At 39.1% G+C, this 26,797-nt stretch overlaps 2 protein-coding genes and 1 long non-coding RNA gene across 7 annotated transcripts; 2 read left to right on the top strand and 1 right to left on the bottom strand.

The window, feature by feature from the left end:
• Positions 1-251: 251 nt before the first annotated feature.
• slc17a8 (solute carrier family 17 member 8) lies at positions 252-11,764 on the top strand. The gene is made up of 12 exons (XM_027272974.1): positions 252-582; positions 1,971-2,226; positions 2,463-2,581; positions 3,673-3,787; positions 5,234-5,321; positions 6,012-6,098; positions 8,560-8,702; positions 8,792-8,941; positions 9,041-9,173; positions 9,496-9,606; positions 9,999-10,126; positions 10,578-11,764. Exons 1-12 carry the CDS (start codon positions 482-484, stop codon positions 10,902-10,904), a joined length of 1,758 nt encoding a protein of 585 aa, XP_027128775.1. The 5' UTR covers positions 252-481; the 3' UTR covers positions 10,905-11,764.
• LOC113744200 (uncharacterized) lies at positions 3,680-5,695 on the bottom strand. Its single transcript, XR_003461356.1, has 3 exons — positions 5,584-5,695; positions 5,246-5,486; positions 3,680-3,777 (listed from the first exon to the last, which is right to left on the bottom strand). It is a non-coding gene; the product is annotated as an uncharacterized LOC113744200 (long non-coding RNA).
• Positions 11,765-14,072: 2,308 nt separating the features above from the next.
• On the top strand, positions 14,073-26,580 carry nr1h4 (nuclear receptor subfamily 1, group H, member 4). 5 transcript variants are annotated; one of them, XM_027272519.1, is made up of 12 exons: positions 14,073-14,686; positions 15,239-15,281; positions 15,417-15,572; positions 16,502-16,662; positions 17,660-18,037; positions 21,021-21,161; positions 22,120-22,286; positions 22,376-22,474; positions 22,587-22,686; positions 22,799-22,945; positions 25,674-25,787; positions 25,877-26,576. In XM_027272519.1, the coding sequence occupies exons 4-12, from the start codon at positions 16,626-16,628 to the stop codon at positions 26,110-26,112; spliced, it is 1,419 nt and encodes a 472-aa protein (XP_027128320.1). In that variant the 5' UTR covers positions 14,073-14,686; positions 15,239-15,281; positions 15,417-15,572; positions 16,502-16,625; the 3' UTR covers positions 26,113-26,576. The 5 variants fall into 5 exon arrangements, with proteins under 5 accessions (XP_027128320.1, XP_010735987.1, XP_010735986.1 ...); XM_027272520.1 differs by having other exon boundaries at positions 14,079-14,686; positions 22,144-22,286; XM_010737685.3 differs by lacking the exon at positions 16,502-16,662 and having other exon boundaries at positions 14,077-14,686.
• The last annotated feature ends 217 nt before the right edge of the window (positions 26,581-26,797 follow it).

Genomic DNA, 26,797 nt, shown 5'->3' with positions numbered 1-26,797 from the left:
CCTCCTCACTGGGAATGGATGAGGTATGAGATGAGGAGGAGATCTAAGCAGTTCATTCAATTCAGCTGTAGGCAAAAGGGGGCTCACAATGCCTAGAAACTAAAAACCTGGTTTCTACACTTTTATTTCACCCTCTTCCTTTTTTATCAGTCTATCTCTAAACTGGATCTTTTGGAGATGAAACAAGCTCCAGAGGCTCTGGCTGCATCGTCCTTTGGACATTGAGGAATATATCAAAATTATCCTCCACCTCAACTTCTCAGCTGAATCCTCACACTGGAGAAAAGTGGAAAGGAAACGTCTGTTTTACCTCTAAGGGATTGTTGGTACCACTGAAAGGTGGAGCCAAACCCCAACGCCACAAACTCAGGAAGAATGAAGAACAGCTTCTAGAGGATTTCTCAGAGCAAAGTGTGTTAGTGACGTATCAAGGCAGTGTTTTAAGATAAAAGGGGCGAGAGAGACCAACACGCATAGAAAAATGCCTTTTGGTGGGTTAGCAGGTTTGAAGGAAAAGGTGTTTAAGCCTGGGAAGGAGGAGGTGAAGAACACAGTGGGGGACTCTCTAGGAAAACTGCAAAGGTGAGAGGGTTTATACGGAGAGGAGGTGGGATGTAGGCATGAAGACTGTGTGTGCAGGGTGTTTGAAGTGATAGAGGTTGTTGGACTGGATCAAATACACCCTCGTTGTCCATATACTGTATTCACAATGGGGATTTATTTTGAAAATAACTTTGTAAGAATGCTCAACTGAAACATGTGCGATCACTGTAGAAGTGGAAAGCCTTGAAGCGACCACATTAAGCCCTTGTGTTCACAGAGATCCTGACGATAAATATTTGATTCTTGTGCTTGCTAGACAATGACGGTGATGTAATCGCAGATTTTATTTTAAGACATTAATACATATTTCATATCTGATACATATTTCACAGAGAGATGTGTGTGTGGTACAGCAGTTTGATTTTTATCGTTGTAAGAGATAAAGCACGAAGTAGGCAATTTCCTGGAAAATGAATTTTGTATGTGAATCGTCAGTGTGTATGTACTAATAAGAATGCATTTACTACAAGGGAAAAATATTTTTAGTCTTTACTGTCGATCAATAGAAATATAATGGTAAGTAATTCATTTCTTCAGTTTTATTTGCAATCATCTAGCATGATGTAAAGAGCCTGACATAAATCCGGACCTGGTGTTAAACCATTCAAACACACTCATTTGATGTTTCCTAAGAATAAATTTAAAAAACTCACAATTTGCACATTTTTGGACCCCGAAAGTCTGTTTATTGTGTCCAGTGTTTTGCCACATTTTGCAGACTGAGCACATCGACAAGGTATAAATGGCTTTTGTATCTTAATGGACTGTTCTTTCAAAGAATCACATCTACAGTATGTCTAAATCATGTTCAGATTATTTGTACTGTATTTCTTAACTTGTTTTATTTTTTGACTTAAAAACCAGAAATACTTAGAAATATTGTCTTTTCCACATTAATACAATACAATGTATAACAGGGCAAACCAGTAGTTACAACTTTGATTTTTCTTTCACTGAGCTAAAAATGAAAAATAAAAATGAGTGTTTGATATCAAAATTCAAAAACTTATCTCAGTTTCTCGAACTGCAGTACAGATCTGAAAGCAGTTGATGGGAGCAAGACAGTGAGTGAAACAGGTGTGGAGACCTGCAAGCTACCTGATAACAGCAGTGCTATGACCTTTTTAGTCACATGCTTTGGCTTGTCCTGTCCTGTCTGAGAGACTGTGCTATTTTTGTTGCCACATCTTATACAGTTTAACAAAAGTCATAGGACTAGTGAGTATTGCACAAAACTTCTGTATATGTCTGTATGACTTGGTTGGGAGAATAAATAAGATAAAGGTAAAAGCAAATATTTTAAGTCTGTGACTAGTACTGCTGATGATCACACACACTTACTGCAAATTTGTCTTCCTGCTTCTTAGGAAAATAGATGGTAGCAATGTAGAAGAAGAAGACACTATTGAACTGACGGAGGATGGACGTCCGGTGGCATCACCACCACTTTCTGCCCCTCTGCTGGACTGTAACTGTGCTGGTCTGCCCAAACGCTATATCCTCGCCATCCTCAGCGGCCTGGGCTTTTGCATCTCCTTTGGCATCCGCTGCAACCTTGGTGTGGCCATTGTGGAGATGGTGAACAACAACACCGTCTATATCAATGGGACTCGTGTGATTCAGGTAGCTGGATCATTCAGACAGGACTCCCGGGTTATTGACTTTTTAGGATTTAATGTGTGTATTTTCTTGTTGCTTGATATACCCCGGAACCAATCACAGAGGATAGCCTGATTAGGATGATCAGTCTAACTAAATCGTAGTTTAACCAATCTAATTACAACTTAAAACTCTTTTAGGGATATATCTGTGATGATATCTGTAATTTTATTGTGCTTCCGTTTGTTGTCCCTCTTCAGAAAGCTCAGTTTAACTGGGACCCAGAGACAGTGGGGCTGATCCACGGCTCTTTCTTCTGGGGCTACATTGTAACTCAAATCCCTGGTGGTTTCATCTCCAACAAGCTGTTTGCCAACAGGTGACTATCAATACTTCCACTGTAACAATGTATTTTTCTAAAAAGCAGTTTGATGATACTTTATGATATTGCATTGTGCATTTCTCTGACATTTTGTAGACCAAATTTATTTATTTAATAAATTAATCCAAAATGAAAATGATTATTAATTGATTAACTGATTCTATTTCCCATGAACTTGATGGTCTAAGTGAGTTTTGCATAGATAGATTTAGGTTTTCTTGGTTAGTTTCCATGAAGTCGCTGCAGCCCTAACATAATATGTTAAGAAAGGATCAAAAGAGAGACTAAAAAAGATTTTTTTACGGGGATGGGGGAGGGCACGTCTCCTCAAGCCTGTGCTGGTTTAAAGGGTTAAAGCTGTACGGTGTGGTGAGCGGTGCTGATGGAGCAGATAGCAGTCCTGTAATAAAAGCTTCACAGGAAAAGAGGACACGCCACTGACAGAGTTAATAATGAAAGATCCTGCCTCTGATTTCTTTCTGAAACACCAGCCACTGGAATATTACAAGTGTCACTTACACACTGTTTTGGAAAAAGAGAAGGAAGGGGGGATGAGGCGAAGGAGAAAAGAGAAGGGAGCTAAGCAGCACTGTGGCGGTGAAGCACAAACTTTTGGATTGAATGGGATGTCTTTATCTCGATGTATGAAAGGCAGAGGCGTGAGATCTGTCTCATTATAAGGATGACTGCTTTGACCAGGAGATATTTGGAGATATACTGCCTGCCAATATTAGACATCTAGACTAGCTTTCGGACACTGAATAGCCTGTGTGTGTTTACCTGTTACAGATAGATCTGACAAATATCAAGTAAGTCAGGGTTATAGTTTCCTAATAACTTCAGATGGTGTCTGAAAGAACTGCTTTATTTAAAATCAGCTTTATTCTCCATGCTGAATTGTATACCTGCTTATATAATCAATTAATTGGAATTAATTAATTAATTCTAAAGTATTTCAGCAGTGTTTGTGTTTTTTGTATAATCCATAAAAAAACTGTTTTTTCATCAAGAAAAAGTTTACTTTCATCCATACTTTTAAAACATACATGTTCCACACACAGTGCGTTGACATTTCAGTATTTTTACAGGGTTTTTGGGGCCGCCATTTTCCTGACGTCAGTGCTCAATATGTTCATCCCATCAGCAGCAAGGGTGCACTATGGTTGCGTCATGTTTGTTCGCATCCTGCAGGGCTTAGTGGAGGTAAGAGAAAAAATGCAGTAATACAGTAAAATAGTGAAAACTATGACTGAATCACTTTAAAGCAACGTAAAAATAGGTATTTTTGCTATTTATTGCTCCTAATTTTAGACTGCAGTACCAGTCTAAATACAGACAGCTGTACACATGATCAGAAACTAGCAAGTTGTTAACAGCTAAACATCAAGCAACTGCAACAACACAAGACATAGCAGCCAACTAATATTACTTACTAGTCCAACAGCAAGAAGCCCAGCTCGGGCTCAGCCTTTTACTTCACAAAGCTCTCACCAATAACTCAAAGTCAGTCCCGGATTTACTCTTGTCTGGTGGCTTCTTACTCACTGTCACTCTCTCCTTTTATCGTCTTAGCTTAGTCCGTCAACATCCCATTTGGTCTTTTCACCTCTGTCATTATAAAGGAGATAAAGGCTGCTGAACGTGGTTACAATGCCCACTTGCCCAGCTCTGGTTCTGGCACGACATCAGGTCCACATGCAAGGCTGCTTGTGGTATAAACACTAACACTCCCCCGGCCTCTGAGCTCACAGTCTTCCTAGCCTGGCTAACAAACTGAGCTAGCATTAGTTAACAGCAGCTACAATTCACAGCAGTTTTCTTTACTGTCCATCAGGAAACTCTGAAAATTTTAGTTAAGTTTAGGTATAAAACTACTTGGTGATCTTTCAGAGTGTAATTCATCTGTATTATTAACATCAGAAATAAAGAATAAAATTGGTTGGTCATGTAGGTACCAAAATCCACTTTTCATACCAACACCTCTTACCGTACATACAAGTTACATCTCGTTAGTTTAATCAGTTATTTAAGGGAGGTTATAGTCTTTCTCTACCATTCTTTGTATGAATTGAACAAGCAAATAGAAAAAAACATGTTCCAATCCATGTTTACAATTTTTGTAGTAAGTAAGCTAAGCTAAATAACTAACTTCATATTTATTGTTAATCTCACAAGCCACCAGCTTCATTCAAAGGAGACTGAGGACTGCCTCCTATCTTCCATTGCAAAAACTGAGTAGAATCAAATAAAGAAAAAAAAACGGCAATGCAGAATTAAAGTCTATAGAGCGATCACGTCAAGTTGTGTGCCTGTAAACACTATTGTACCATAAAACAATGCTTGGAACATCCATTTTCAAAGTTTTAAAAAGCACACTAAGCTCTAAGGCGTGTCCTTGAAGTCAGGGTCATATATTTTGTTTTGTTTGGGTATCTATTTTGCATTTAGAAATCCCCAAAAGATTGGTAGGCAATCTCTAGACATATAGTATCACAACACTAACCTATGTAACTCTCTGCAAGAAAGCCAATCAGTGTGTTTTCAACAATGTCCCAAATTATTTAAAGCATTTCCACTTTGTCAGCTAATTCAGTCGAAGCTTTCATCTCAAGTCACTCTTTGACATCTTCCACACCATGTCCTTGCTAGGGTGTCACCTACCCAGCATGCCATGGGATGTGGTCCAAATGGGCGCCACCTCTTGAACGGAGTCGACTGGCCACAACTTCATTCTGTGGTGAGTGATACCTCTGTTTCTTCTACAGCCACAACTCAAAGATTTTTTCTGATACAAACCTATTTTTCCTCCAGTTAAGGCATATGTCACATATAGGTGGCTGGACTGTGAATGGACACGAGAGGGCATATTTTGTTTTGCAGATGTAGTCCACCGCTGTCTTCCCTGACATTAAAATAACCACATAGCCATTTAAACTGGTACCATGACAACCTACGCATCAAAACCCTCTTGACATTGTCTGTAAATGAACGTGGCTCACCTGCATTCTCTGAAGGAGCTTCTCCCTCTATTCACCTAAATGAAGTGTCACATTGCTTACTGTCCAAAAGCACTCTTATGCTCCCCGCTCTATTCAGAACAGCAGTGTTCATGAATCTACCTGATAATAGAAAACACATTAAAACACCCTCTCTGTCACAGCTGAGCCAGTGACTCATTCTGACAGAGTTTATTCAATGAAACTAATGCGTTTCTTTGACTTATTTGTTTTTATTAAGACACACATTCATTACACAGTGTAGTTTTTTGTGTGCAGTTGAAGGCTGTTGTGCTGTAACAAAATAACATTTTTGTGTACAATATTCAGATTTGTGCATATTTCAAAATATTAAATATATTTTAAGTTAATCAACTGAGATCTGATGTTACTACCTGTTGATATTGAAATCTGACACCAATTATTCCCAGGATCCTATGCAGGAGCAGTGATCGCCATGCCTTTAGCTGGACTGCTTGTTCAGTACGTCGGATGGTCTTCGGTCTTCTATATTTATGGTAAGGCTGACTGACTGAACATTATAAAACTACTACAACAAAGTGAATAGTTTTTGGAATAAAACCAAACTTACTTCTATTTTTAAAAATCATTCCTCGAATCACAAAAAGCATTACTCGTTAGTTTAAATAAGTCATACGTTAAATGTCTGCTCATTGATGACTGGATATGCCATGTGGTCTTATGAATCCCACTGCATTTCTTTGCAAAACATGCCCTGAATAGTGTGCACAAGTGGGAGAAGTTAGCTGTAATACTGTGACCCCGATTACAGGCACGACATTATCCGATTAGATGACAATTATTTTATTCACACCTTTCAGACACACAATACAGTAAATAAATGCCTTCCATGCACTCCTGGCTGCCCAGCATCCAACACACACACCTTCCAGGTATAATTAAAAGTAGAGCGTGATTAGGCAACCAGTTTCAGCTGTGTCAATCCGCTCACCTGGTGCTGCTCTCCTAAGCAGTCCACACACCTCTTGCAGCTGAATGCCAACCCAGCACACTTCAACTTTAGCCTTCAGGTCTTTCAGCCAGAAAATATTCCCGACACTTAATGTTGTGAAGGACGTATTTCAACTGAAATCATGACCTATTTCTAAATATAGATAATTAGTTTTGTTGCTCTAATGTTACCAAAATGTTAAATAATAATAAAAAATTAAGATAACGAAGTCAAACGTGGACTTTGCCACTACTGACTTTCTACAATCTTTCTGTACATCACTTGACAAACATGGTCGCATGACTAATGCTACTGCTTGAATGTGATGCAAGGTGTGTCTTGTAAACGAAAGCAGCGTGAGTCATAACCACATTGACTTGTACAGCAGGAATAGTTGCCAGGCAACAAGCAGAGACGCCAGGAAGTCACTGCTCCTGGCCAAGAAATACTCACTTAGGCTCACAGCCTCGCATACATCCACAAGTGCTGCATTTTTGCACTTATAAACGATATAATGTGTTAATTAGTGAACTTCAGGAGAATTTATTTACCTTTGGACAGCTTGCAGTACTTCATATTTACTGTTCAGATATCAAAGTGCTATCAGTGTTCTCAGCTAATGTCTGAAACCCACTGGGCAAAGTGGGTTTCTGTTACGTTGCAATGGCCCTGCTGTTTAGTTTCTCCACTCGGTCATGTGATTTATGAGCTTCAACCCTGAGTAGATAGTTAAACTGTTTCACTTTTGTCTGTTTTTACGATCAGATACAAGTTTGCACACTGTGGTCTGAAAATTGACCGGATTCTCTATGCCATTTGTTTGTTCGTTTGACTTCGGGACAGCTCGATCTGCTGTGTGCTGATTGATGCGGTTGTCTTTCGAAAACAAAATGTGCCACAGCACTTCTGGTGGGGTCACAAACAAACATCTACAACAACTGCGATCAGCTCCGGTGGCCATGGTGCAGCTCCGGTGGCCATGGAGCAGTATTAACAGGAGTAACTCTCTTCACAAAATATCAAACTATTTCTTTAAGCTGTGCAAGGGATCTCTGTTTTGCCAATAACTTTTGAGGTGAATGAAACCTTGCAATATTATTTCCGGTACAAATAAACAAAGTATCTAAACGTATTTTATTTATAAATATCAGACATATACACTCTTTCTGAAGCAAAATATACAGTTCTTAACAAATTTATTAGACCACCACTTAATTTAAAGTTCATGCCACAGCTAATTACCGTAATTACCAAAATCATTTTTTTATGTCTCTGAAATGATTAATACACCAATATGTAGAAACTCTTTAACCAAAATGATATTTTCAATGATAAAATAGAATTATTATTGTTATCTATGAATTTTCAAATTTACTCAAGTTTGGGTATGAAAAGGTAAATTCAGTTTTAAATGACTCATTACTGTTCAAAAAGGTAAAACATCGAAATCTCACTGAAAATGAATGAGTCTGCATTAAAGCACTTCATGATGCTGGATGGTCTCTGACTGGTGGTCTAATATATTTGTTAAGCACTGTACATATAGACACAGTAAACCATATAAGATGTTGAGTCATTAAATACACTAGGTGTCAGCTTAGCGACATGCAAAGTGGTTTTCATAATACTTGGGTGACATGCTGCTCCGTGGTAGTTGTGTATGCTCTGCACAATAAGTGTTATCTGAATAGCTTTAGAGTTTGATTAAAATGATTAACACTGACATAAAATTCATACTTTGCCAAATGTGTTTTAATAAAAATCTACTCTAGTTCTGCTGTGATATAATCTCATGATTTATTGATGTGAATTAGCATTTTCCTGTCTGGGGCTCTGTGACTCATACCTTGTTCATTTCATTTTAATAATGAAAATCCTTGTGGTCCAGAGAAGGTTGGGACTTGTTTTAATTAGTCTGTTCTGACCCTTTCAAAGCTTATAAAAACATCTTTAAGTGTATATATGAGAATTCATTTAGTTTTTTGTTGTTGTCATATCATGAAAAGGTGTTTTTGGGATCATATGGTACATCATGTGGCTCCTGCTGGCGTATGGTAGTCCTGCTGAACACCCAACAATCACAGAGGAGGAGAGGACATACATCGAGACCGCCATCGGTGAAACAATGCGCCAAATGAGTGTGACTGAGGTGTGTAGTTTCAGGGTTTTATCATTTCTCTAAAATCCTGACACACACAGCATAAACAGCGTATACTGACTTCTGTATCTCAATCACAGAAATTCAAGACTCCATGGCGTCGTTTCTTTACCTCCATGCCCGTCTATGCCATCATTGTGGCCAACTTCTGCCGCAGCTGGACCTTCTACCTACTCCTCATCAGCCAGCCGGCATATTTTGAGGAAGTCTTTGGCTTCCCCATCAGTAAGGTTGGTGTCACCGTTTTACTACACCTATCCAACTGACAGATATCCATAAAGACAGATAATTAATTATAGGACTGATTTACATTATGGCTTCCTGAAAAGGTGGGGCTCCTGTCCGCTGTCCCCCACATGGTGATGACTATTGTAGTTCCTATTGGAGGACAGCTGGCTGACTTCTTACGCAGTAACAAAATAATGTCTACGACAAATGTGAGGAAACTCATGAACTGTGGAGGTAAGTTATTGTAAACAAGAAACAATACATTTTCAATCTTTATCTTTCACTCCCTGACATTTCCTGTCTTATAACGGCCAATAATCAAACATCAAGTAGTCTACGTTTGTAGTATTGTAGGTGATGGAACTACTTTGTAGCTTAGCTCGAGATTTTGACTGATTTCAACCAATCAGTTCCAGTATTAAAATGTGCTATCGTCTTTAGCAACTGGAACTAAAATATTTGTATTAGTGTTGCTGTAAATTTCAGGAAGTGTTCAGAAAAAACAAAGGTTGTATATTATGTTGTTTCTTGAATGATCTGTGTCATATTTTTACAGGATTTGGTATGGAGGCTACTCTGCTGTTGGTGGTTGGTTTTTCTCACACTCGAGGAGTCGCCATCTCCTTCCTTGTTCTGGCTGTAGGGTTCAGTGGATTCGCCATCTCAGGTATTTCCACATCTGCACAAACTAACATTTTGTGTTTTACTTAGCTTGACTGTACACCAAACCTAAAATGTGAGAGCTTTATTTAAAAATGCTCAAATGCTCAGAATGGTGCAGAGTTTTTCTGTGGTACCTTTTCCTCTGCTTTCTATCATCTTTTGAATTATGAAAGGATTGTCTTAAAAAAAATGAAATGCAGCACTACTTTTCCTTTGGGTGCTGTGCACACGCCTTCACACAGACATTCCCCCTGAATATTTTATAGATTGTTGTCAAGGCAACCAAGAAAATGTGTGCTACCTAAAATCAAATGCCCCAAAAACAGTAGAATCTATATGGTAATTGTGTTACTCTTTACTAATTATCATATGTCCATGTGTGCACTGTGTCTTCAGGTTTTAATGTCAATCATTTGGATATCGCTCCTCGTTATGCTAGCATCCTGATGGGCATTTCCAATGGGGTGGGAACACTGTCTGGAATGGTGTGTCCTTTGATTGTTGGAGCCCTGACTAAACACAAGGTATAACAAGTTGATTTGCCACACTGTAGTAACTGTTTTTGCATATATTAACATTGGTACATTCAATGGGTTATTTTACTAGTGGTTCCATTAAGATATTTTGCTCCTATGATCTCTAACTAAAAATGTTTTTAATGTTTTAATCTTAAAATCTAAAATCATATTCTTCACAGGAAACTCAGAAACAGTGTCCTTCACTGACATTTTCCCCTCACTGCATGTTATAAACCATATCATTTAGGTCAAACACAGACTGACTGACTGTATGTAATCTTGCACCTATCAGTGTTTTTTGTTCATAATTCATAGTCCTGTAAAATTATACACACTGCACTTACAGTTTTTCCGATGCCACATCAAGGATTTACAGTGCTACCTCAGTGGTGCATAATCCAAAAAAATCAGTCTGCTTTGGACAGGAAATTCATTGACTCTACTCATCTTCCCACAGACTCGTCTGGAGTGGCAGAATGTTTTTCTTATTGCGTCCATGGTGCATTACTCAGGGGTCATCTTCTACGCTATCTTTGCTTCGGGAGAGCAGCAGGACTGGGCCGATCCTGAGAGCACCAGCGAGGATAAATGTGGCATTATTGATCAGGACGAGCTGGCTGAAGAGTCAGAGCTCAACAGCGAGGCCATGGTGGCTCCCAAAAGGAGTTACGGAACCACAGAGGATTCATTCGGTCGGAAACAGGGTTGGAAAAAGAACAAAGGGGTGACCATGCAAGAGGAGGAACATTATGGGAATGGCGACTACCAAGATCGTTACCAGTGAGATGCCCTGTGGGGCGCAGGACTTCCAAAACACTCAAACCTGGCCAAGGCTGAAGGTTTGATCTTACACCTGTGGAAATGTCAGAAACAACAGAGAAGTGACAGGAGCAGCGACATCATATGTACCTCAAGATTTTTCATTTTTGGTCCAGTTTAACTGTGATGTACTGTCAGAAATCAAATGACAACACAACAATTAAATAAGTTAAAATGCTAAGATCAAACATAACTCATATTAGTAAACTCATTGGATCAAAATAATAAAGAAAGCAACATCAACAAATACATGATAGAGTCAGAAAATAAACAATACATTAAATCTAAACTGACTGTGTAGTATAAACGTATATTCGAAAATAAACCACAGACCAACATTCACGAACCAAATAGTGCTATTTTAAGAACATCAGAAACGGATATCAACTTTTAGACCTGACCGTACTCCATCTGTGCGAGCAAGCATTGCTTTCTTTGAATCATGTGAACAGTTTTTGAAATGTTTTGTGTCAGCTATGCAACGTAAAAAGAGACGTGCTTCTGGAATGTAATAATGGGTTTGACAGCAGACCACAGTGTTAACGTAAAGAGCCTTATGTTTTATTTTCTTTGTGCTTGTATGTATTTGCTGTTGCTGAATGATTGCACTCTGTCACCGCTTAGCTCACGCTCCTCGTCTGAGCAGGTCTTTGTTCACCATCCATTTGTAATGCACCTCCTCTAGCATTACATCAGCTTCATTATTTGTACTGCTTTGAGCTCATAATGGAAACGAAATGGATGGTGAGTTCAGTGCCGACGTTACTCCATGAAGCATTTAGTGTAACTAAACTATTTATTCTTCTGGTGGGTTTTTTTTGTGTTTTTTTTTTTTTTTTTTTTTTTTTGGGCAATTCCTCAGCGTTTGATACCTGAAAACCGAGTTTGTTTCTACAAATAATGTACTGTAATGTATTCACTTTAATCATAAAAGAGTATGGGGAATTCACACACTGATTATCATTACTGCTAAAGAAGAAAACCGATTTTGTACAGTAAATTATTATCTTATTGTTTGAGAAACCATTGATTTGATTTGCACTTTACTTGAACACATTGGAGATGTAATAAATTACATTTCCATTCTGTATTAAGATTATTTATAGATATAAATATAAAAATCCTGAGGAACTTGAAGGTTCTGGATTACTGAGTGCTTTGTATGAGGTTATTCAACATTAATGTAATGGGAAAAAAAGACCAAGAGTGTACAGCAATGCTAGGCTGTAGCTAAATGCTAACACTATTGTAACATGGTAATGTTTTTACAATGACAGTGCTAACATCAGTGATGTAGTGGTGCCTGGAGAAGTGTGAACACTCTTATTAACTTATTTTTTTAAGTAGCCTGTCCGGCAATTTAAACGCTGTGTTATAAAGACTGACATAGACATCTTCAGATTACTTGTTTTGTCTTGTTTTGACCAACAGTCTAAAACCCCAAACACCAAAAACCAATGAATACATGCGCACAGACCTGCACTACACCACTGGGTAACATGTTGAGGTTTAGCAGATATAATGCTTACCATGTTCGTCGTCTTATTATCGCATTTTTGACCTGATGATGAATGAAAAAATGAGACAAAAGGTGAACATGAATATCTGAAATGGATTCCATTTCAGTCAATTATTTGGAGCCGGCTCTTCGTTGGGAGCCGATTTAGGGAGCCTCACTGTCTCCTTCCCCTGACACTCTCCCTCATGCCATGCCTGTTCTCACACATCTTGACCAATCACGTTCGGCTTTCAATTAAAAAAGTGGAGGAAAAAAAAAACTAGCAGGGAAAAAAACTTTTTTTTCTCCACTTTTTTGTGTGAAAGCTGCACGTAATTGGTCAAGATGTATAGCAGCATCCACGTCAGGGGTGACAGACATACACACAGCGGTCGCGAAACACGACAGGAGGGAGACAAGAGACATTATTTATTACATTATTGCATTATTTTGGGTGATAAATTAATTAAATAGTTAGTACGTTTTATTTATATAGCACATATTTACACCGCATGCACTGACCAAAGTGCTTTACAATGTAAAAAATAAAATAAAATATAATAACATTTAAAAATATAAAATAACAACAACAGCAATAATAATAAAATAATAATTAATTAATTAAACCAATTAATAAAATGTGAGGAGCCGTTTGGGAGCCGAAAGAGCCGGCTCCTTATAGTATGCAGAGCCTAAAGAACTAGCTCTCCAAAAAGAGCCGAAATTCCCATCACTACAAGAGACAAAAACAAGACATGCTAGCCTGCTGTAGGCATTAGAGGAAGAGTCAGGGGATCATCAAAGTCGGTATATTTCAAAGTGGATGGATCAAAGTGGTGGACTGACAGTATTCCCACCCATCGATATGTGCTGCCAGTTTAAAAGAAGTATTAAAAGCTCAGAAAAGTTATAGTATTATAGTTCAGCTTTTTAAAAAAAAATTCAGCTTTCAACCGACCTTATATTTACACCTAATTTCCCACATAAAGACACAATGTGTCCTTTATAGGCTGTCCCTAATGTTGCCTGTTTATGTTAGTGGCTCAAATTAGACATTTTTAAATATTTCAAAGACTGATCTGTTTCCCATCACACTGTGGTAAACATCCTCTGTCTTATCTGTCTTCTTGCTGGACAGGATATTCCCCACCAGTGTGTTAGACTAGCTTCTGCTGTCAATTAGAAGTCTCTTTACTGTAAAAAAAAAAAAGAAAAAAAAAAGTAGTTTAACACACATATGATGAAAAGTTTCAAGGTTATGGGCTCTAAGTCCTTGAGAACATGTGGGCGATCATGTCACTTTCCAGGGTGTGTTTCTGTTATTTCACGTGTGCGTCACTGAGAATACGGCCTGTCTGCAATGAGTAACAAAACACCCAAGGTGAAAGGCGGTATCTGTACTCGTCTTCACATTAAGAGAGATATTTCAAATTAACCTCATCAGTACTTGTGGGAACTTTGATTAATGTGCATATAACTTGCAAATATGTTCAGAGGACTTGTGTCCGTCCCATTCCAGAGGCCATCACTGCCCATATACTCTCAAACACGGACCAGATGGTACACAAACAGCCCAGCCGGCAGCCAATGGCAAAGGTTCTGTTTATTTCAGAGAGACTGTCTGTTGACTCAGAAGGGCCTCTTTGGATGGAGCAACAGCCCATCAATGATTAAACTATTGTTTTTTGGACAAATGAAGGATTATAAAGACACGTAGGGTTTGACTTTTATCTATCTTAGAGTATACAAAGATGACAAGGCAGGTACACTGAGGTATGAAAGTGCCAATATTAACAGATCTGGTGTAGACTGGTTCTGCACAGTGCAGTGTCAATAACTTGATTCAGAAATCTAAAAACTATAAACTATTGGTCTGATATCAACATTTCTACTCAGCTAGCTCATACTAATTGCCTACGGCTGGATGTATGTTTCGTTGCGTTTGTATATGTGTGGGGGGATTTCTGGTCTGCTGGGGGAATTCGAGACTCAGCCTCTTGTCTTGGTGAGATAAGGAAGGATATTTTAAAGGGGGGGTGACATGAACAGGCATGGACAGTTTAATTAATAACCACCATCCATTTCTCCCTGACCTCAAATGGTCACACATGCTCTCACTGGAGTCCAGACACATGCAGTTTAATAGCAAATATTGATTGAGCCGCAGTTCCCAGTGTGGATGTCAGAAACGGGGCTGAAAAAGAGGAAAGTTAGCAGGCAGGAATTTAACATCATCTGACCAGTGAAAGGTAAGAACTATGAGATCGAGTCTAAACATATTTCATGTTCAGGTGACTTTTTATGAGTCCACGTTGTGCCACTGTGTGTCAGGCATGTTTGGCATGTTGTGTGGGTTGTTAGACTGGACGGGAGATTTCTGAGTCCTCGTGGGTTGCTTTTGGATCTCAAGGGAAATTACACTGAGTTAATTAAAAAAATGTCGCAGATGAAGTCCATAAAAGTTATGTTTCATATGTGACTGCGTTGCCTTGACACCAAAAAGCCCATGAACACGTTTAAAAAACAAGTCTAGATAAGATATTTTGAAAGCTCAACTACTCCCAACTAAAACTGAGCTTTGCATACATTAAGTTAAGTAAAATTACATTCAGAAAGACAACGCTGATCTTGTGATACATCCTGTCAAGTGAGACTTAATGACAGTGTGTATTGAATATGTAATAGGACAGGATGTATAATAACTGATCTGACAGGAGGTAGAAAGAGAAGACTCTTTCCGACTCACTCTCAGGGAAGCTTTGTTGTAGCCTGACCTTCATACCTTACCTCCCTGCATGTAGCTTCTGGACATCTCATTCCTGTGTGGGAGAGAAGACCTGTCAGGTGTGTTGATGCAAAGACTCCCAGACTGATGTTTAATTACATCTTGTAATGCAGGTATCAGAGGATCCTGCAGACCTGAACGGATGATTAAGAGACCACAGTTCACAAATCACTCTATCTTTATGCTTGTTACAGAAGTAAACAGACATTGTCCAACTTGTGTTTTCTGAGTTGGCACCTGACGACCCTCCTGAATGAATGAGTGGGTGTGCCCCGACATCAATGTGGTGGGACCGCTGGAAATCCCACCCAGTGATGAATTCTCCATCTCAGAGAGCTCCCACCTGTTTGGTAAGTCTCACAGAAAAACGAAACATGCTCATAGTGACAGCTGATGCTGTAGCAGATATAATGTTTACCATGCGCACTATCATAGATTAGCATGTTAACATACTAACAGCTGCTATCTAGCACTAAACACAGCTGGAGTTGATAAGGATATCATTAGTTTTGGTCGGTTTAGGTCATAAACCATTTTGGGGGGGAACACCAAAATTGATTAGTTAGATAGGTGTATGTTTACATATTTCTGTTTTTGTGAAGAGAAGTAGAATTACAAATAGTATGGTGTGAGGCTGATCTGCATATTTATTGTCACAACAGCCAATCAACTACCAGCTACTATAGGCAGATTGCACAAGACACACCTCCAACTAATCTGAGTGAGTTGTAAGACAGTCAAATACAAATACAAATACAAAGTTGACTGAACCAATTGAAAAAAGGAGACCAACCATAAACATCAGCATGTCCACAGTTAATTAAGTGGCAAATCACATTCATTTTGGCACGCATCTGGATGATGACATGGGGTGAATGAGTTTATCTGATTTAACAGCCACTGTCCTTGATATATCTAGATATTTCAAAAACAGCAGAGCACAATGAAGCACATCAAAATATAAATATGTAGACACAAAATAATTACCTGCAAAAAAAAACAACAAACATACAGGATGGATGCACATGTCAAAATAACTACATCAGTTGCCCTCAATGTCTGGCTCACATACCAAAACAACATTTTACAGTAGCAGTGAGCTTGTACCATTACCCAAATCTGGGAATTACTTCACACATTAGCCAGCTACTTGTAATTATGTAAAGAAATGTGACTATGTGGTTAATGAGTAGCTGTGGCAACCTTTGCTCCCCTTGGGATTTCTCAAGCAAGTGCCAAGAAGTGCCGTGTACTTCATCGGCTGTTCTCCTGTCTTTAGAGGAAGGTTTCACCTCAAAAGACATAAATGGAAGATGTTTTGTTAGTTAGTGGAAAAGGAAGGACTGATCTACAAGACACAGCCGGGATCTGAGAGTCTCTGAATAACTTGTGTGTTTGGTCACATGGAGATGGCCATGGTTCAGACAAAGTCTTCAAGAGGTCAGTGGCATATATGCTTTATGTTGTGTTAGCATTGAGTGTAACAGAGTGATTGATTTGAATTCCTGACAATATGTCTGTAGGTGAGGGTTTATTCTTGCAGACGTTACCCATCTGCTGTTTTTATGTTAAATGTCATGTATTAAATTTAACAAACATGCTCTGGAAATCAAATCAAACAATCAAACAAACACTGTAATCCTGCTAAACACTCCTGTAACTGTTTCTATGTGCCAACTTGTTTGGCTTGGAGTTACATCCAATACATCTAAAAGACACAGTGTGCTCTGTGCAAGCCAGTTGTTAATCATTTATGGGTTTATACTGTAGTATGTGTTGTGTGGGTTACTGACTACTGCTGAGACAGTTTTTCTTCTAACTAGCTTCTGCCTGGAAGCGGCAGGAGGAGAGTTTCCTTATTAAAAATTAAGATTTAATAATAGAAAGTAAAATGTTATTACTGAGACAAACCTGTGATTTTGGAACATAAAAGTTAAAATGCCTTGGCTTGACATTATTGAAAGATTTCCTTTGGTATTTGACTGCTTCTGAAAGTTACACTTCATCATTTTGCACTCAAGGAACCAGTCCATATTATTAAAGCTGCACTAATCAATATTTTCATGTCTACAATTGGGGTCAGTATGAAAGGGCAACATGGTGGTACAGTGTTTAGCACTGTTGCCTCACAGAAAAAGACGAAGGTTCCTGGTTTGAACCACGGCTGGCCTGTTCTCCCCATGTCTATGTGAGTTCTTTCTGGGCTAATCGGTTAATTGGTGACTCTAAATTGTCCTTGAGATGCCAGCTGGGATAAATGGTGACAATGAAAATGGACGGATGAAAGGAGTCACTCACAGGGATGTTCCTCAGGAGTATTTTAGCATCTTCCATCTCATTCTTTTGGTTGTGTTGTCAAGCTTCTGTACATGTTGTCAAGCTTCTGTACATGTTGTTTTAAAGGAGTTTTGTAATTCCTCTCCTACGTATGTCTTAGATATCCTGGCAGATCAAGGCAGTCCGCTCCTGCAGGATCCCGAAATCTTACCTTTCACCAGCTATCCCAGTATGCAGTACATGTCCATGGAGCCAACCATGCCTTCTGCACCATACTACTCCAGTCAGAACTATTACCCTCCATACAATGGAGATGAATGGTACTCACACACAGGGATATATGAACTGAGGAAAGGACCCCTGGACGTTAGTTATGATGCTGAGCTAGAGGAGGCGTCCACTGTGGTGCCCACCATGTGCAAGAGGACCCGGCACATGTCGCAAGCTGGAAGGGTACGAGGCGAGGAACTGTGCGTTGTGTGTGGAGACAAGGCCTCTGGATACCACTATAATGCTCTCACCTGTGAGGGATGTAAAGGTGAGAAAAGATCTTAACCTTTATTTAACCAGGAAAGGTGCCATTAAGATTAATAATTTTCTCATTAATAATATTTTTCAAGGGTGTCTAAGAAAGGCAGCAGCAAAAACTAAGAATGAGTACATTAAAAAAGATACAAAACAAAACAGACACGATTACAACACAAAAATAACAGCATAGTGAATCCAACAATATTATTTTAAGCAATGACAGGTCTCCAGGTCTTTCAATACAGATTTTAAAACATTTAAACTGAGTGTAAAGCTCACAGTGGTGAGTCAGGGATAGAGGTGAGTGATGACTCTAAGGTTAGCATGGCAAATTGTGTTGATCATATACAATGCATGAGCAGGGCCATGTGCATACAAACGATCCCCATAATCCAATATCGCTAAAAATGTGTCAGGAACGGGTGCCCTGGTAGCTCACCTGGTAGCCCACCTGGTAGCATGCAACCCCATATAAAAAGGCTTAGGCCTTGCTGCAGCAACCCAGGGTTCAATTCTGATCTGTGGACCTTTGAAAATTTGTGTTCTAGCAGTTTTGCTCACATTTTCTGGCTATTGATATAAGCTGAAATTGCTGAAGAATGTGTTTATGATCAGTGTTTGGGGCAAAATGTCCATGTGATTATTGTTGCTGAGGTTTTCCTCTTACATACACTAAAAATATTCTTATTTATTTGTTAGGTTTGTACTGTTTAAAGTAAATGTCAGACACAGATGACATTTGACCCACATAGCAGAAATGATGTTGTTATCATTAGCTGTTGACTTCAGGGGCCACCCATGCCAGTTCAAACAGCAAATAGTATTTCATACATGAGCATTTCTAATTGCAATTAATACACTGATCATGATGTCTGTGGTAGTTAGGCCCGAGGGGCAGGTAAGTGACAGTTCTTCACAGGGTGCTGCATCTTATTTACTATACTTTACAATTACTACTACTGCCGGGAACAGGCAGTAAATCCATGCAATCATGGAGCATATCAAGGTCAGGTCAGACTGTGGCTTCCTGAGCTGGAGAAAAGGTAAAGGCTGAGAACAAAACATGAACGTGAAAGTTATCCGTTGTGGCCTTGAGCAGCCCCTCCCCATGTTTTTATGACCCTGAATTTGCTGTGATTCCTGCCAAACCACAGGGTGAACGGGTGTGAGTGTAATTCCACACGGCGAGGTTGGACAATGCCAGGAGTGCAGCAGCTGGCCTGTCCTGCCATTTGACAGAGAATTGGCTCAGGTCTACCTGGTGCTGTTGCCAGATTGGGTTCCCTCTCAGCTTTCCGCTGTACAATGCAGGAGCAACCTGAGCTCAGTTACGCTAATGCATGCCATTCTGCTTAATGTTGTGTGTCAGAATGTCTAATAACTGTTCCAGAGTTATTCTGTGTGTGTGTGTGTGTGTGTGTGTGTGTGTGTGTGTGTGTGTGTGTGTGTTTGTGTTGTTTTATCTGTCTGGATCATTGCCAGCTGGGTTTTCTCTCTGTGACATTATTAGAATGCTGTATAACCTTTGAATTTCTTTGTCATGTATCCCTTCTGCTTATATAAGTTTAAAGTGACATTACGTAAAAATTGTTTAGTTTCAGAGTGCAACACCGCTCTCATAAATATGGACAGATTATGATTATATTACTTACGATCAAAACTTGACAACTTTACTTCATCAAACAAGTGCAACAACACAAGACATAGCAGCCAGCTAATATTACTTACTTGTCCAACAGCAAGAAGCCCAGCTCTGCGTCTGTCTTTCAGCCTTTTATTTTACAAAGCTCTCACCAACAACTAAAAGTCAGATTTACACTTGTCTAGTGGCTCTGTCATTCTCTGCTTTTCTCATCTTAGCTTCCTCATCATCCCCTTCGATATATTATGTCCGTAGAGGCTGCTAAGAAAGGGTTAGATAGCCCACTTGCCCAGCTCCGGTTCTGGCACAAACAGCGGTTCTGATCCATATTTGCCCGTGCCCTGGGCCTGAAATCTTTCCAATGGTCTGCCTCTGATACAAACACTTAAACTCCCCTGTCACACTGAGCTCACAGTCCAGGCAGCCTGGATGACAAACTGGTTTAGCATTAGCTAACAGCAGCTATAGTTGGCAGCAGTTTACTTTACTGTCTACGAGGAAATATTTTCTTCATAAAATATGATTTCACCAAAATGAATGGGAATGGCAGAGGTACTATTACACATTACCTGATTACACGTCAATGTAGCATCAAAATGATTTCAAATCTGTTATTTAATGGCATAAAAGTGACACAATGTTGCTTTAAATCTTCATGGATAACAAAGTCAGCAGTGATGGAAGAACATCAGATCCTTTACTTATGTAGAAGTAGCAATAGCACCAAAAAACAACTCTGGGGTCTCTGTGATTAACACCTAACTCTGCTGTTGCTAAGTAAACTGCAGAGGAAGTCGCCCAAATATCTGTTTTATGGGTATCCGCCAGCTCCATCAGAATCCCCAAAACATTAGCTGTTGCTTCCAGAGGCGAAATTGTTTTTTGTCAGAAGATAACTGATGGGTTTAAAAGATTGGTGGAGACCAAGATAAAGCCAAAAGAAAAGTGAATATTGGATTATATATATATAATATAACATTTATCGGAAAGGCTACTTTAATGAATGATGTTAATGGACAAATGTTTGCTAACATGTTCACCATATAAACGTAATATGTGACAATAACCGTGTTGTGTTCACACCTCGTTTTTGCTGCCCAAAAGTGGCAAAAAACCCAACAAGTCTGCAAATGCAGAATTTATGAGACTGCATCATAATTATTAAATAAATTTAAAGGAAATAAGTAACTATAACTAGAATTAAATGAATGAATACGAGATGTGTAAAGCTGTAGAAGTGCTAGTACCTTGAAGATATACTTACAGTATTAAGGTCAATGTACTTGTACTTGTGGTCTTCATCTTCTGTACCTGGCTCATGGTAATACTTTGTTTTGTCAACCACATTCAGGTTTCTTCAGACGGAGCATAACAAAGAACGCTGTGTACAAATGCAAGAGTGGCGGAAACTGTGAAATGGACATGTACATGCGCAGGAAATGCCAGGAGTGCCGGCTAAGAAAGTGCAAGGAGATGGGCATGCTGGCTGAATGTGAGTAGCACTACTTGTTAAAAGACCCTGTTTCCTGTTCATGCTGATATGAAAAAACAATTGTGAGTCAACGATCGAAGGGAACCTATTTTTATTTACTATAATGCATCAACTGAAGCTGACATGTGCCGTCTACATGCGTACACTGTACTGTCTGTTTATAAGTCAAGAAAGGCTGTGAAAAGCTGTCGTGGTGAGCCCTCATTTTCCATTCTGACATGGCCTGTTGAATTTTACTGCAGGATTGAATGTCACACAATAGAAAGGTCCAGCTTCTGTTACTGTTACAGGAATAGAAGCAGTTAAACAGACAGGTTAAGACACTATAATCCCTATTTAGGCTAAATTAACACCCTTAAAGTGGCTGCTGTCATTAACAGGAATTTTCTTCACCCCTTGAGCTATTTATACCTGTGGTCTGCTGTATTTTAATACGCTGAGCATTAATGTGAAGGCAGAACTTGCAAACGTGAACATTTACTTCTGGAGTCTCTGGAGGATTATTTGTTACTGGGTCTATTAAAAGCTGTCACCTGAAAAGAGCAGAGGGACGGACTGGACTCCTGTTGCTCATAAATTGTGCAGGGAAGTTGTGATGAATATTGCAGGGTGGCAGACATTCATGACTCTTCCAGCCAGTGCAATAAGAGCTCAACAAGTTAGACATAGTGTGAAAAGACAGGAGTGGTTGATTTCTGTCTGAATTCTTTGATTACTCCCGTGGCTGTCCTCTTGTTCCTTGTTCAAATGGGAACATTTATTCACTTAAACACTTTTTTGATTAAACTTGAAACAATAGAATTTAATGACACTGTCATGCATGTTGCAGTGGATATGATGTTTAAATGGTATAAAATCGTGTATTATTAAGATTCTCATTTTACTAGCAATTTCATGCAACATACAACATTTACAAATGCTGTTGAATAAAGAGCTGTGAGGTATTTAACACACATAGTGAAGCCTTCATCACCGCTGGCAGGCCTGCTGACAGAGATCCAGTGTAAATCTAAAAGGCTGCGAAAGAACACCAAGGCCTCCCCGGGACAGTCAACTGGAGACGAGACAGAAGGGGCAGACAATGCAGACAACAAACAGGTCACCTCAACCACCAAACTGTCAAAGGTAATCACAAGCACTGCCATGCCACAAGTGTTTTCTCCATTTTTTCTCCAAGTCTCCAAAACCTATCATGTGTTTTCTGTTTTCTCCAGGAAAAAGTTGAAATCACCAAAGAGCAGCAGGCACTCATGAAAATCATCACAGATGCTTACAACAGACATCAAATTCCTCAAGATGTCGCCAAAAAACTGGTATATAACCCTCAACATGACTCCAAACTATTTTAAATATTGGTATTAAAACTTCCTGAATGTTAGATACAACATGTGGTTACAGTTGTTGACAAGATTTTGATGTTTTCAGTTGCAAGACCAGTACAGCGCAGAAGAAAACTTCCTCCTACTGACAGAAATGGCAACCAGTCAAGTTCAAGTTCTGGTGGAGTTTACAAAAAATATTCCAGGTATTGTTTCCTGGTTTGCTCATCTTAGTCAGAATAAAGAGATAATAACATAACACACTGATGCTTCAGTGTTCTTTGCTGAATTTAATGAGCCATGCGGTGACTCTGGCAGGTTTTCTCTCTCTGGATCGTGAGGATCAGATCGCTCTGCTGAAGGGTTCGGCTGTGGAAGCCATGTTTCTGCGCTCGGCTCAGGTTTTCAGCAGAAAGATGCCCAGCGGACACACAGAAGTTTTGGAGGAAAGGATACGCAAGAGTGGTATGTGTGTGTGTGTGTGTGTGTGGGTGTGTGTGTGTGTGTGTGTGTGTGTGTGTGTGTGTGTGTGTGAGAGAGAGTGGTAGCGATAAATAAAAATATATGGCACTGTCTAAGACAACATATTGGTACCAAAACTCAAAACGGTGCAGCCACACTGATCCTTGTGGACCATGACCTTCTACTACTACGACTTTCATCACCCAAAATAATCCACATAATTTTAAAATGTGAATTGTCTTTCTCCATTGTCTTTACTCCTAATTTGTGACCTTCAGCAGTCTTGGTCTGTTTCTCTACCAGCAGCTGCAGAAGTCAACAAATGCAGCATCGTGACATTTGTAGCTCCACCTGCAGCCAAGCGGCCGGGTCTAGTCAGATCCTCCTTTAATAATTGATCTGCCTGATCTGTGTGATGCAGGTGGGTGATGTGTGCTGACCTGCTGATCCCTGGCTGGGTGTAGGTTACACATGCACACACACCCTGAATGGGTACAGTTTCACTCTATTTAGGCATGTGTGTGGTCATGCTGACAGGTAAAAGACAGCATTCTTTAGAGTTTTGATTTATTAAAGGACATTTAAGTTATTTCTGCCATATACTGCTTTTGCAGCCTCTATATTTACACATATATCCCATATCAAATAGTTTACTATTTATATGCATGCAAGGTGTCATTATGTCAACCAGGTTGGACAGTTAGACGGACAGCGGCAGTGATGGCAGGAGTGTGTGTGAGTCACAGTGTCCCTTAGCGCAGCTCTGGTGTGAATGGTGGGGATAAGAGATATTCACACTAAAGGCCAGTCTGAGAGAATAAGGGATCAAAGCTGTCTGAAGAGACCATTGTTCCTTATCAAAACATCAAGAGTGCTATTGTCCACTTCTCTCCCTCTGAGCCCCACTGGCATTTCTGACTGCTTGATGATGTGTCTGAGCGGACAGACTCCCTTGGCTAGTTTGAGGAGTGTCTAAAGTAGGAAATCATGCCAGCATGCAAGAGCAAACATTTGAAATTATATAAAGAGCAGTTTGTAATAATCAAACCAAAATAAGAAAAGCAGAGACACTTATATTTGCTGTTGTTGTGCACTGAAACTACAGTATTTTTATTTGAACAAATGCATGATGATCAAAATTAACACAGACCTTCATTCGCAATGTTCTTAGCAATGTTATAACACTGATCCAAGCGCTTATTTTACATTTATGGCTCCTTGTGACAGTTATAGAATAGATTATTCCGTTACATTTACTTACAATCACATGAATTTAGATGTCATAAATATACTGTGCAGTATATTCATAAACATAGTCAAGAATATTGAGTGTGTGTTCTTTCTTACTGCCCTTCTTTAGTTCTCTTCTTTTCCCTTTTTTCCTTTTACATTTCTTCCTCCTTCTCTTTTTCACAGCACAGCACACCTTTGACCCTCAGATAGTCAGTCAGTTTCAACCATTAACTAATCAGCACGGCCAACTGTTAATGGTAGTATTATTTATTGTGCATGACAGCCCTTTGAAGAGGTATGTTAAAACAAGTATGGATTTCACTTTGACATTTATAGGCAGATTAGTATTAAGGAGATTAGGGCGGACTGTTGATTAAATGTCCTGGCTCAAAGTGCAGACTGTTATGTAAGACAAGCGCTTACTTCTTTAAACTTCTATACATGCATTTTATCAGAAAATTGTTCCTTATAGTGTTTAATTTTTTTTTTACTGTCCATCCCTTGACACAACTTTTGCTACATAATTAATCAGATTGGTTCACATGACATGCAGCACTATACAGGCTAACATCGTCTGCATACAAATGTAGACCACTTCTTAATTGAGAAAGTCAGTTTACAGTGTCCACATTTACATTTTAGTATTAGAAATATTTACAGTAATATAAAAAGAATGTGATGTTGTAAATATTTTTTTTCTCTGACAATAGATAATAATTATAGGTACAATAATGAATGCTTTTATTTTGAAATAGAAATGTGTTGTGTTGTCTTCTGTTGGTGTAACGTTTAGACGTTAAGTTGCTAAAAAAAGGAATCTATTAGTTGCTAGGTGACAGATCTGACTTTTTCCTCCTGGTTTCTTTTTGTCGCCGTTGTCGTTTTTTCTTCTTTGCACAAGTGTTTTACCTGTTTAAATTAGTAAATATAATCGGTTTGAATGAGAAGCAGTCGTGATCGTCGTTTTTTTAGAAGCTCCAACAATTTAAACAACATTATTAAAACCTTAATGGCATTATATTATATTTTGGTCTTGCCCTTTCTGGCAGGAGTTACATAAAATTTTACAAAAAATATTTCAAGCACTATCGGTGGAGAATGTCATAGTACAGACCTGTGTTGTCATTAGTGTCTGGAATGACAACCTGAGTTGTTTCATGGCATGAATAGCCGTCCTTATACAGTAGCCCAGAACGGAAAAAAAATAAACGCTGAATCTAGATAGGAAATTGTAAATTTTTTGCATGTTTTGCAGCAACCATATTTTCTCTGTTACGCTTTGAACAGGAGGGCGATTGCAGAGGTTTACAATCTGCTGCTGTTACTCTGTTGTGTGTGTTGTAACCGCTTATCTTTGACCTAGACTAGGGCACCGTTAATGCAGTACTGTATATGTGCTGAACAGACTGTGGGTAATTAAAGCAGGGCTTAAAAGACAGCTCATTATGTTGTTCATCTTATCACTGATCCAAGGTCTGTACTACTCATTCTTCTGCAGGTATATCAGAGGAATTCATCACACCCATGTTCAACTTTTACAAAAGCATCGGTGAACTCCACATGGTGCAGGAAGAACAGGCTCTCCTCACCACCGTAACCATCCTGACACCAGGTGAGCCAGTCTCAACAGATTTCACTTATACTGAAGTATTTTGTCACAACACTATGTAACGGCTTATTTTATCTTCTTCACCTCTACAGATCGGCCTTATGTGAAGGATCAGCAGGCTGTTGAGAGACTTCAGGAGACCATGCTGGATGTGCTGAGGAAGCTGTGTGTCCTGCAGCATCCACAGGAGCCGCAGTATTTTGCTCGTCTCCTGGGCCGTCTGACTGAGCTGAGAACGCTCAGCCACTACCACACAGAGATGCTTGCATCCTGGAGAATGAATGACCATAAATTTACCCCACTGCTCTGTGAGATCTGGGATGTGTGACACACCAGAAGGAGTGGGAAACATAGGGGTGATAACATAAACATTTAAACTTGAAAAAGACAAGTCATGGTTCAACAGTATTTATATGACCTTGACGCTGTTAGTCGTGTATTAACTCTGTGAATGGTTTAGATTATTGTTTGTGTTTATTCTGTTTTTATGGCTCACAGCATCATCGTGTCTGTTTAATGTATGATTACTTAGACTTGTCTCGTTGTTCAGATGCTTGAAATAACTTCTTTTTATTGTATACATCATGTAAAGTCCCAGCATGATTAATCAGATAAGAACAAACACTGGAAATTATTCATCGCTATGATGGTGCTCTTAAGTGTGAGGTTTAGATTACATTTAATAATAATGGGTTCATTTATTTTTTATTCGTAAAACTCATAATACTTGCCACTTGTACTTGCTGTAAATACACTAAGTTGTCTGTCCTGCCTCAATAAATAACAAGATTAACAAGAAACAGGTTGATGTTGTAGTTTATCATGTTTTATTCTGGAAAATTATGATTCTTGTTCCTCTTTAATCGTTCTGAATATTTATCTCAAGCAATTACTTAAAAACATGGATTGAATATGAAAATATTAATGTCTCAGGGTTTTGCTGATGAAAGAAGCTATTCCATTGCATAATCTAATAAATATAGTTACTCCATCCATCCATTTTCTGTAACCAC

This window comes from Larimichthys crocea, chromosome XXI (genome assembly GCF_000972845.2).
Source record: "Larimichthys crocea isolate SSNF chromosome XXI, L_crocea_2.0, whole genome shotgun sequence".
In the NCBI taxonomy this organism is placed as follows: Eukaryota; Metazoa; Chordata; class Actinopteri; family Sciaenidae; genus Larimichthys; species Larimichthys crocea.
The sequence above is the reverse complement of the archived record's forward strand: the minus strand, read 5'-3'. Positions and strand labels throughout refer to the sequence as shown.

Excerpts from the sequence above, each read along its gene's own strand:
- slc17a8 (XM_027272974.1), top strand. The coding sequence starts at position 482 with ATGCCTTTTGGTGGGTTAGCAGGTTTGAAGGAAAAGGTGTTTAAGCCT. Across the intron at positions 2,582-3,672 it reads AACAAGCTGTTTGCCAACAG|GGTTTTTGGGGCCGCCATTT; the intron begins GTGACTATCAAT and ends GTATTTTTACAG. Across the intron at positions 9,607-9,998 it reads CAGTGGATTCGCCATCTCAG|GTTTTAATGTCAATCATTTG; the intron begins GTATTTCCACAT and ends CTGTGTCTTCAG.
- nr1h4 (XM_010737685.3), top strand. The coding sequence starts at position 15,476 with ATGAATGAGTGGGTGTGCCCCGACATCAATGTGGTGGGACCGCTGGAA. Across the intron at positions 22,946-25,673 it reads GGAAAGGATACGCAAGAGTG|GTATATCAGAGGAATTCATC; the intron begins GTATGTGTGTGT and ends ATTCTTCTGCAG. Across the intron at positions 25,788-25,876 it reads CGTAACCATCCTGACACCAG|ATCGGCCTTATGTGAAGGAT; the intron begins GTGAGCCAGTCT and ends TCACCTCTACAG.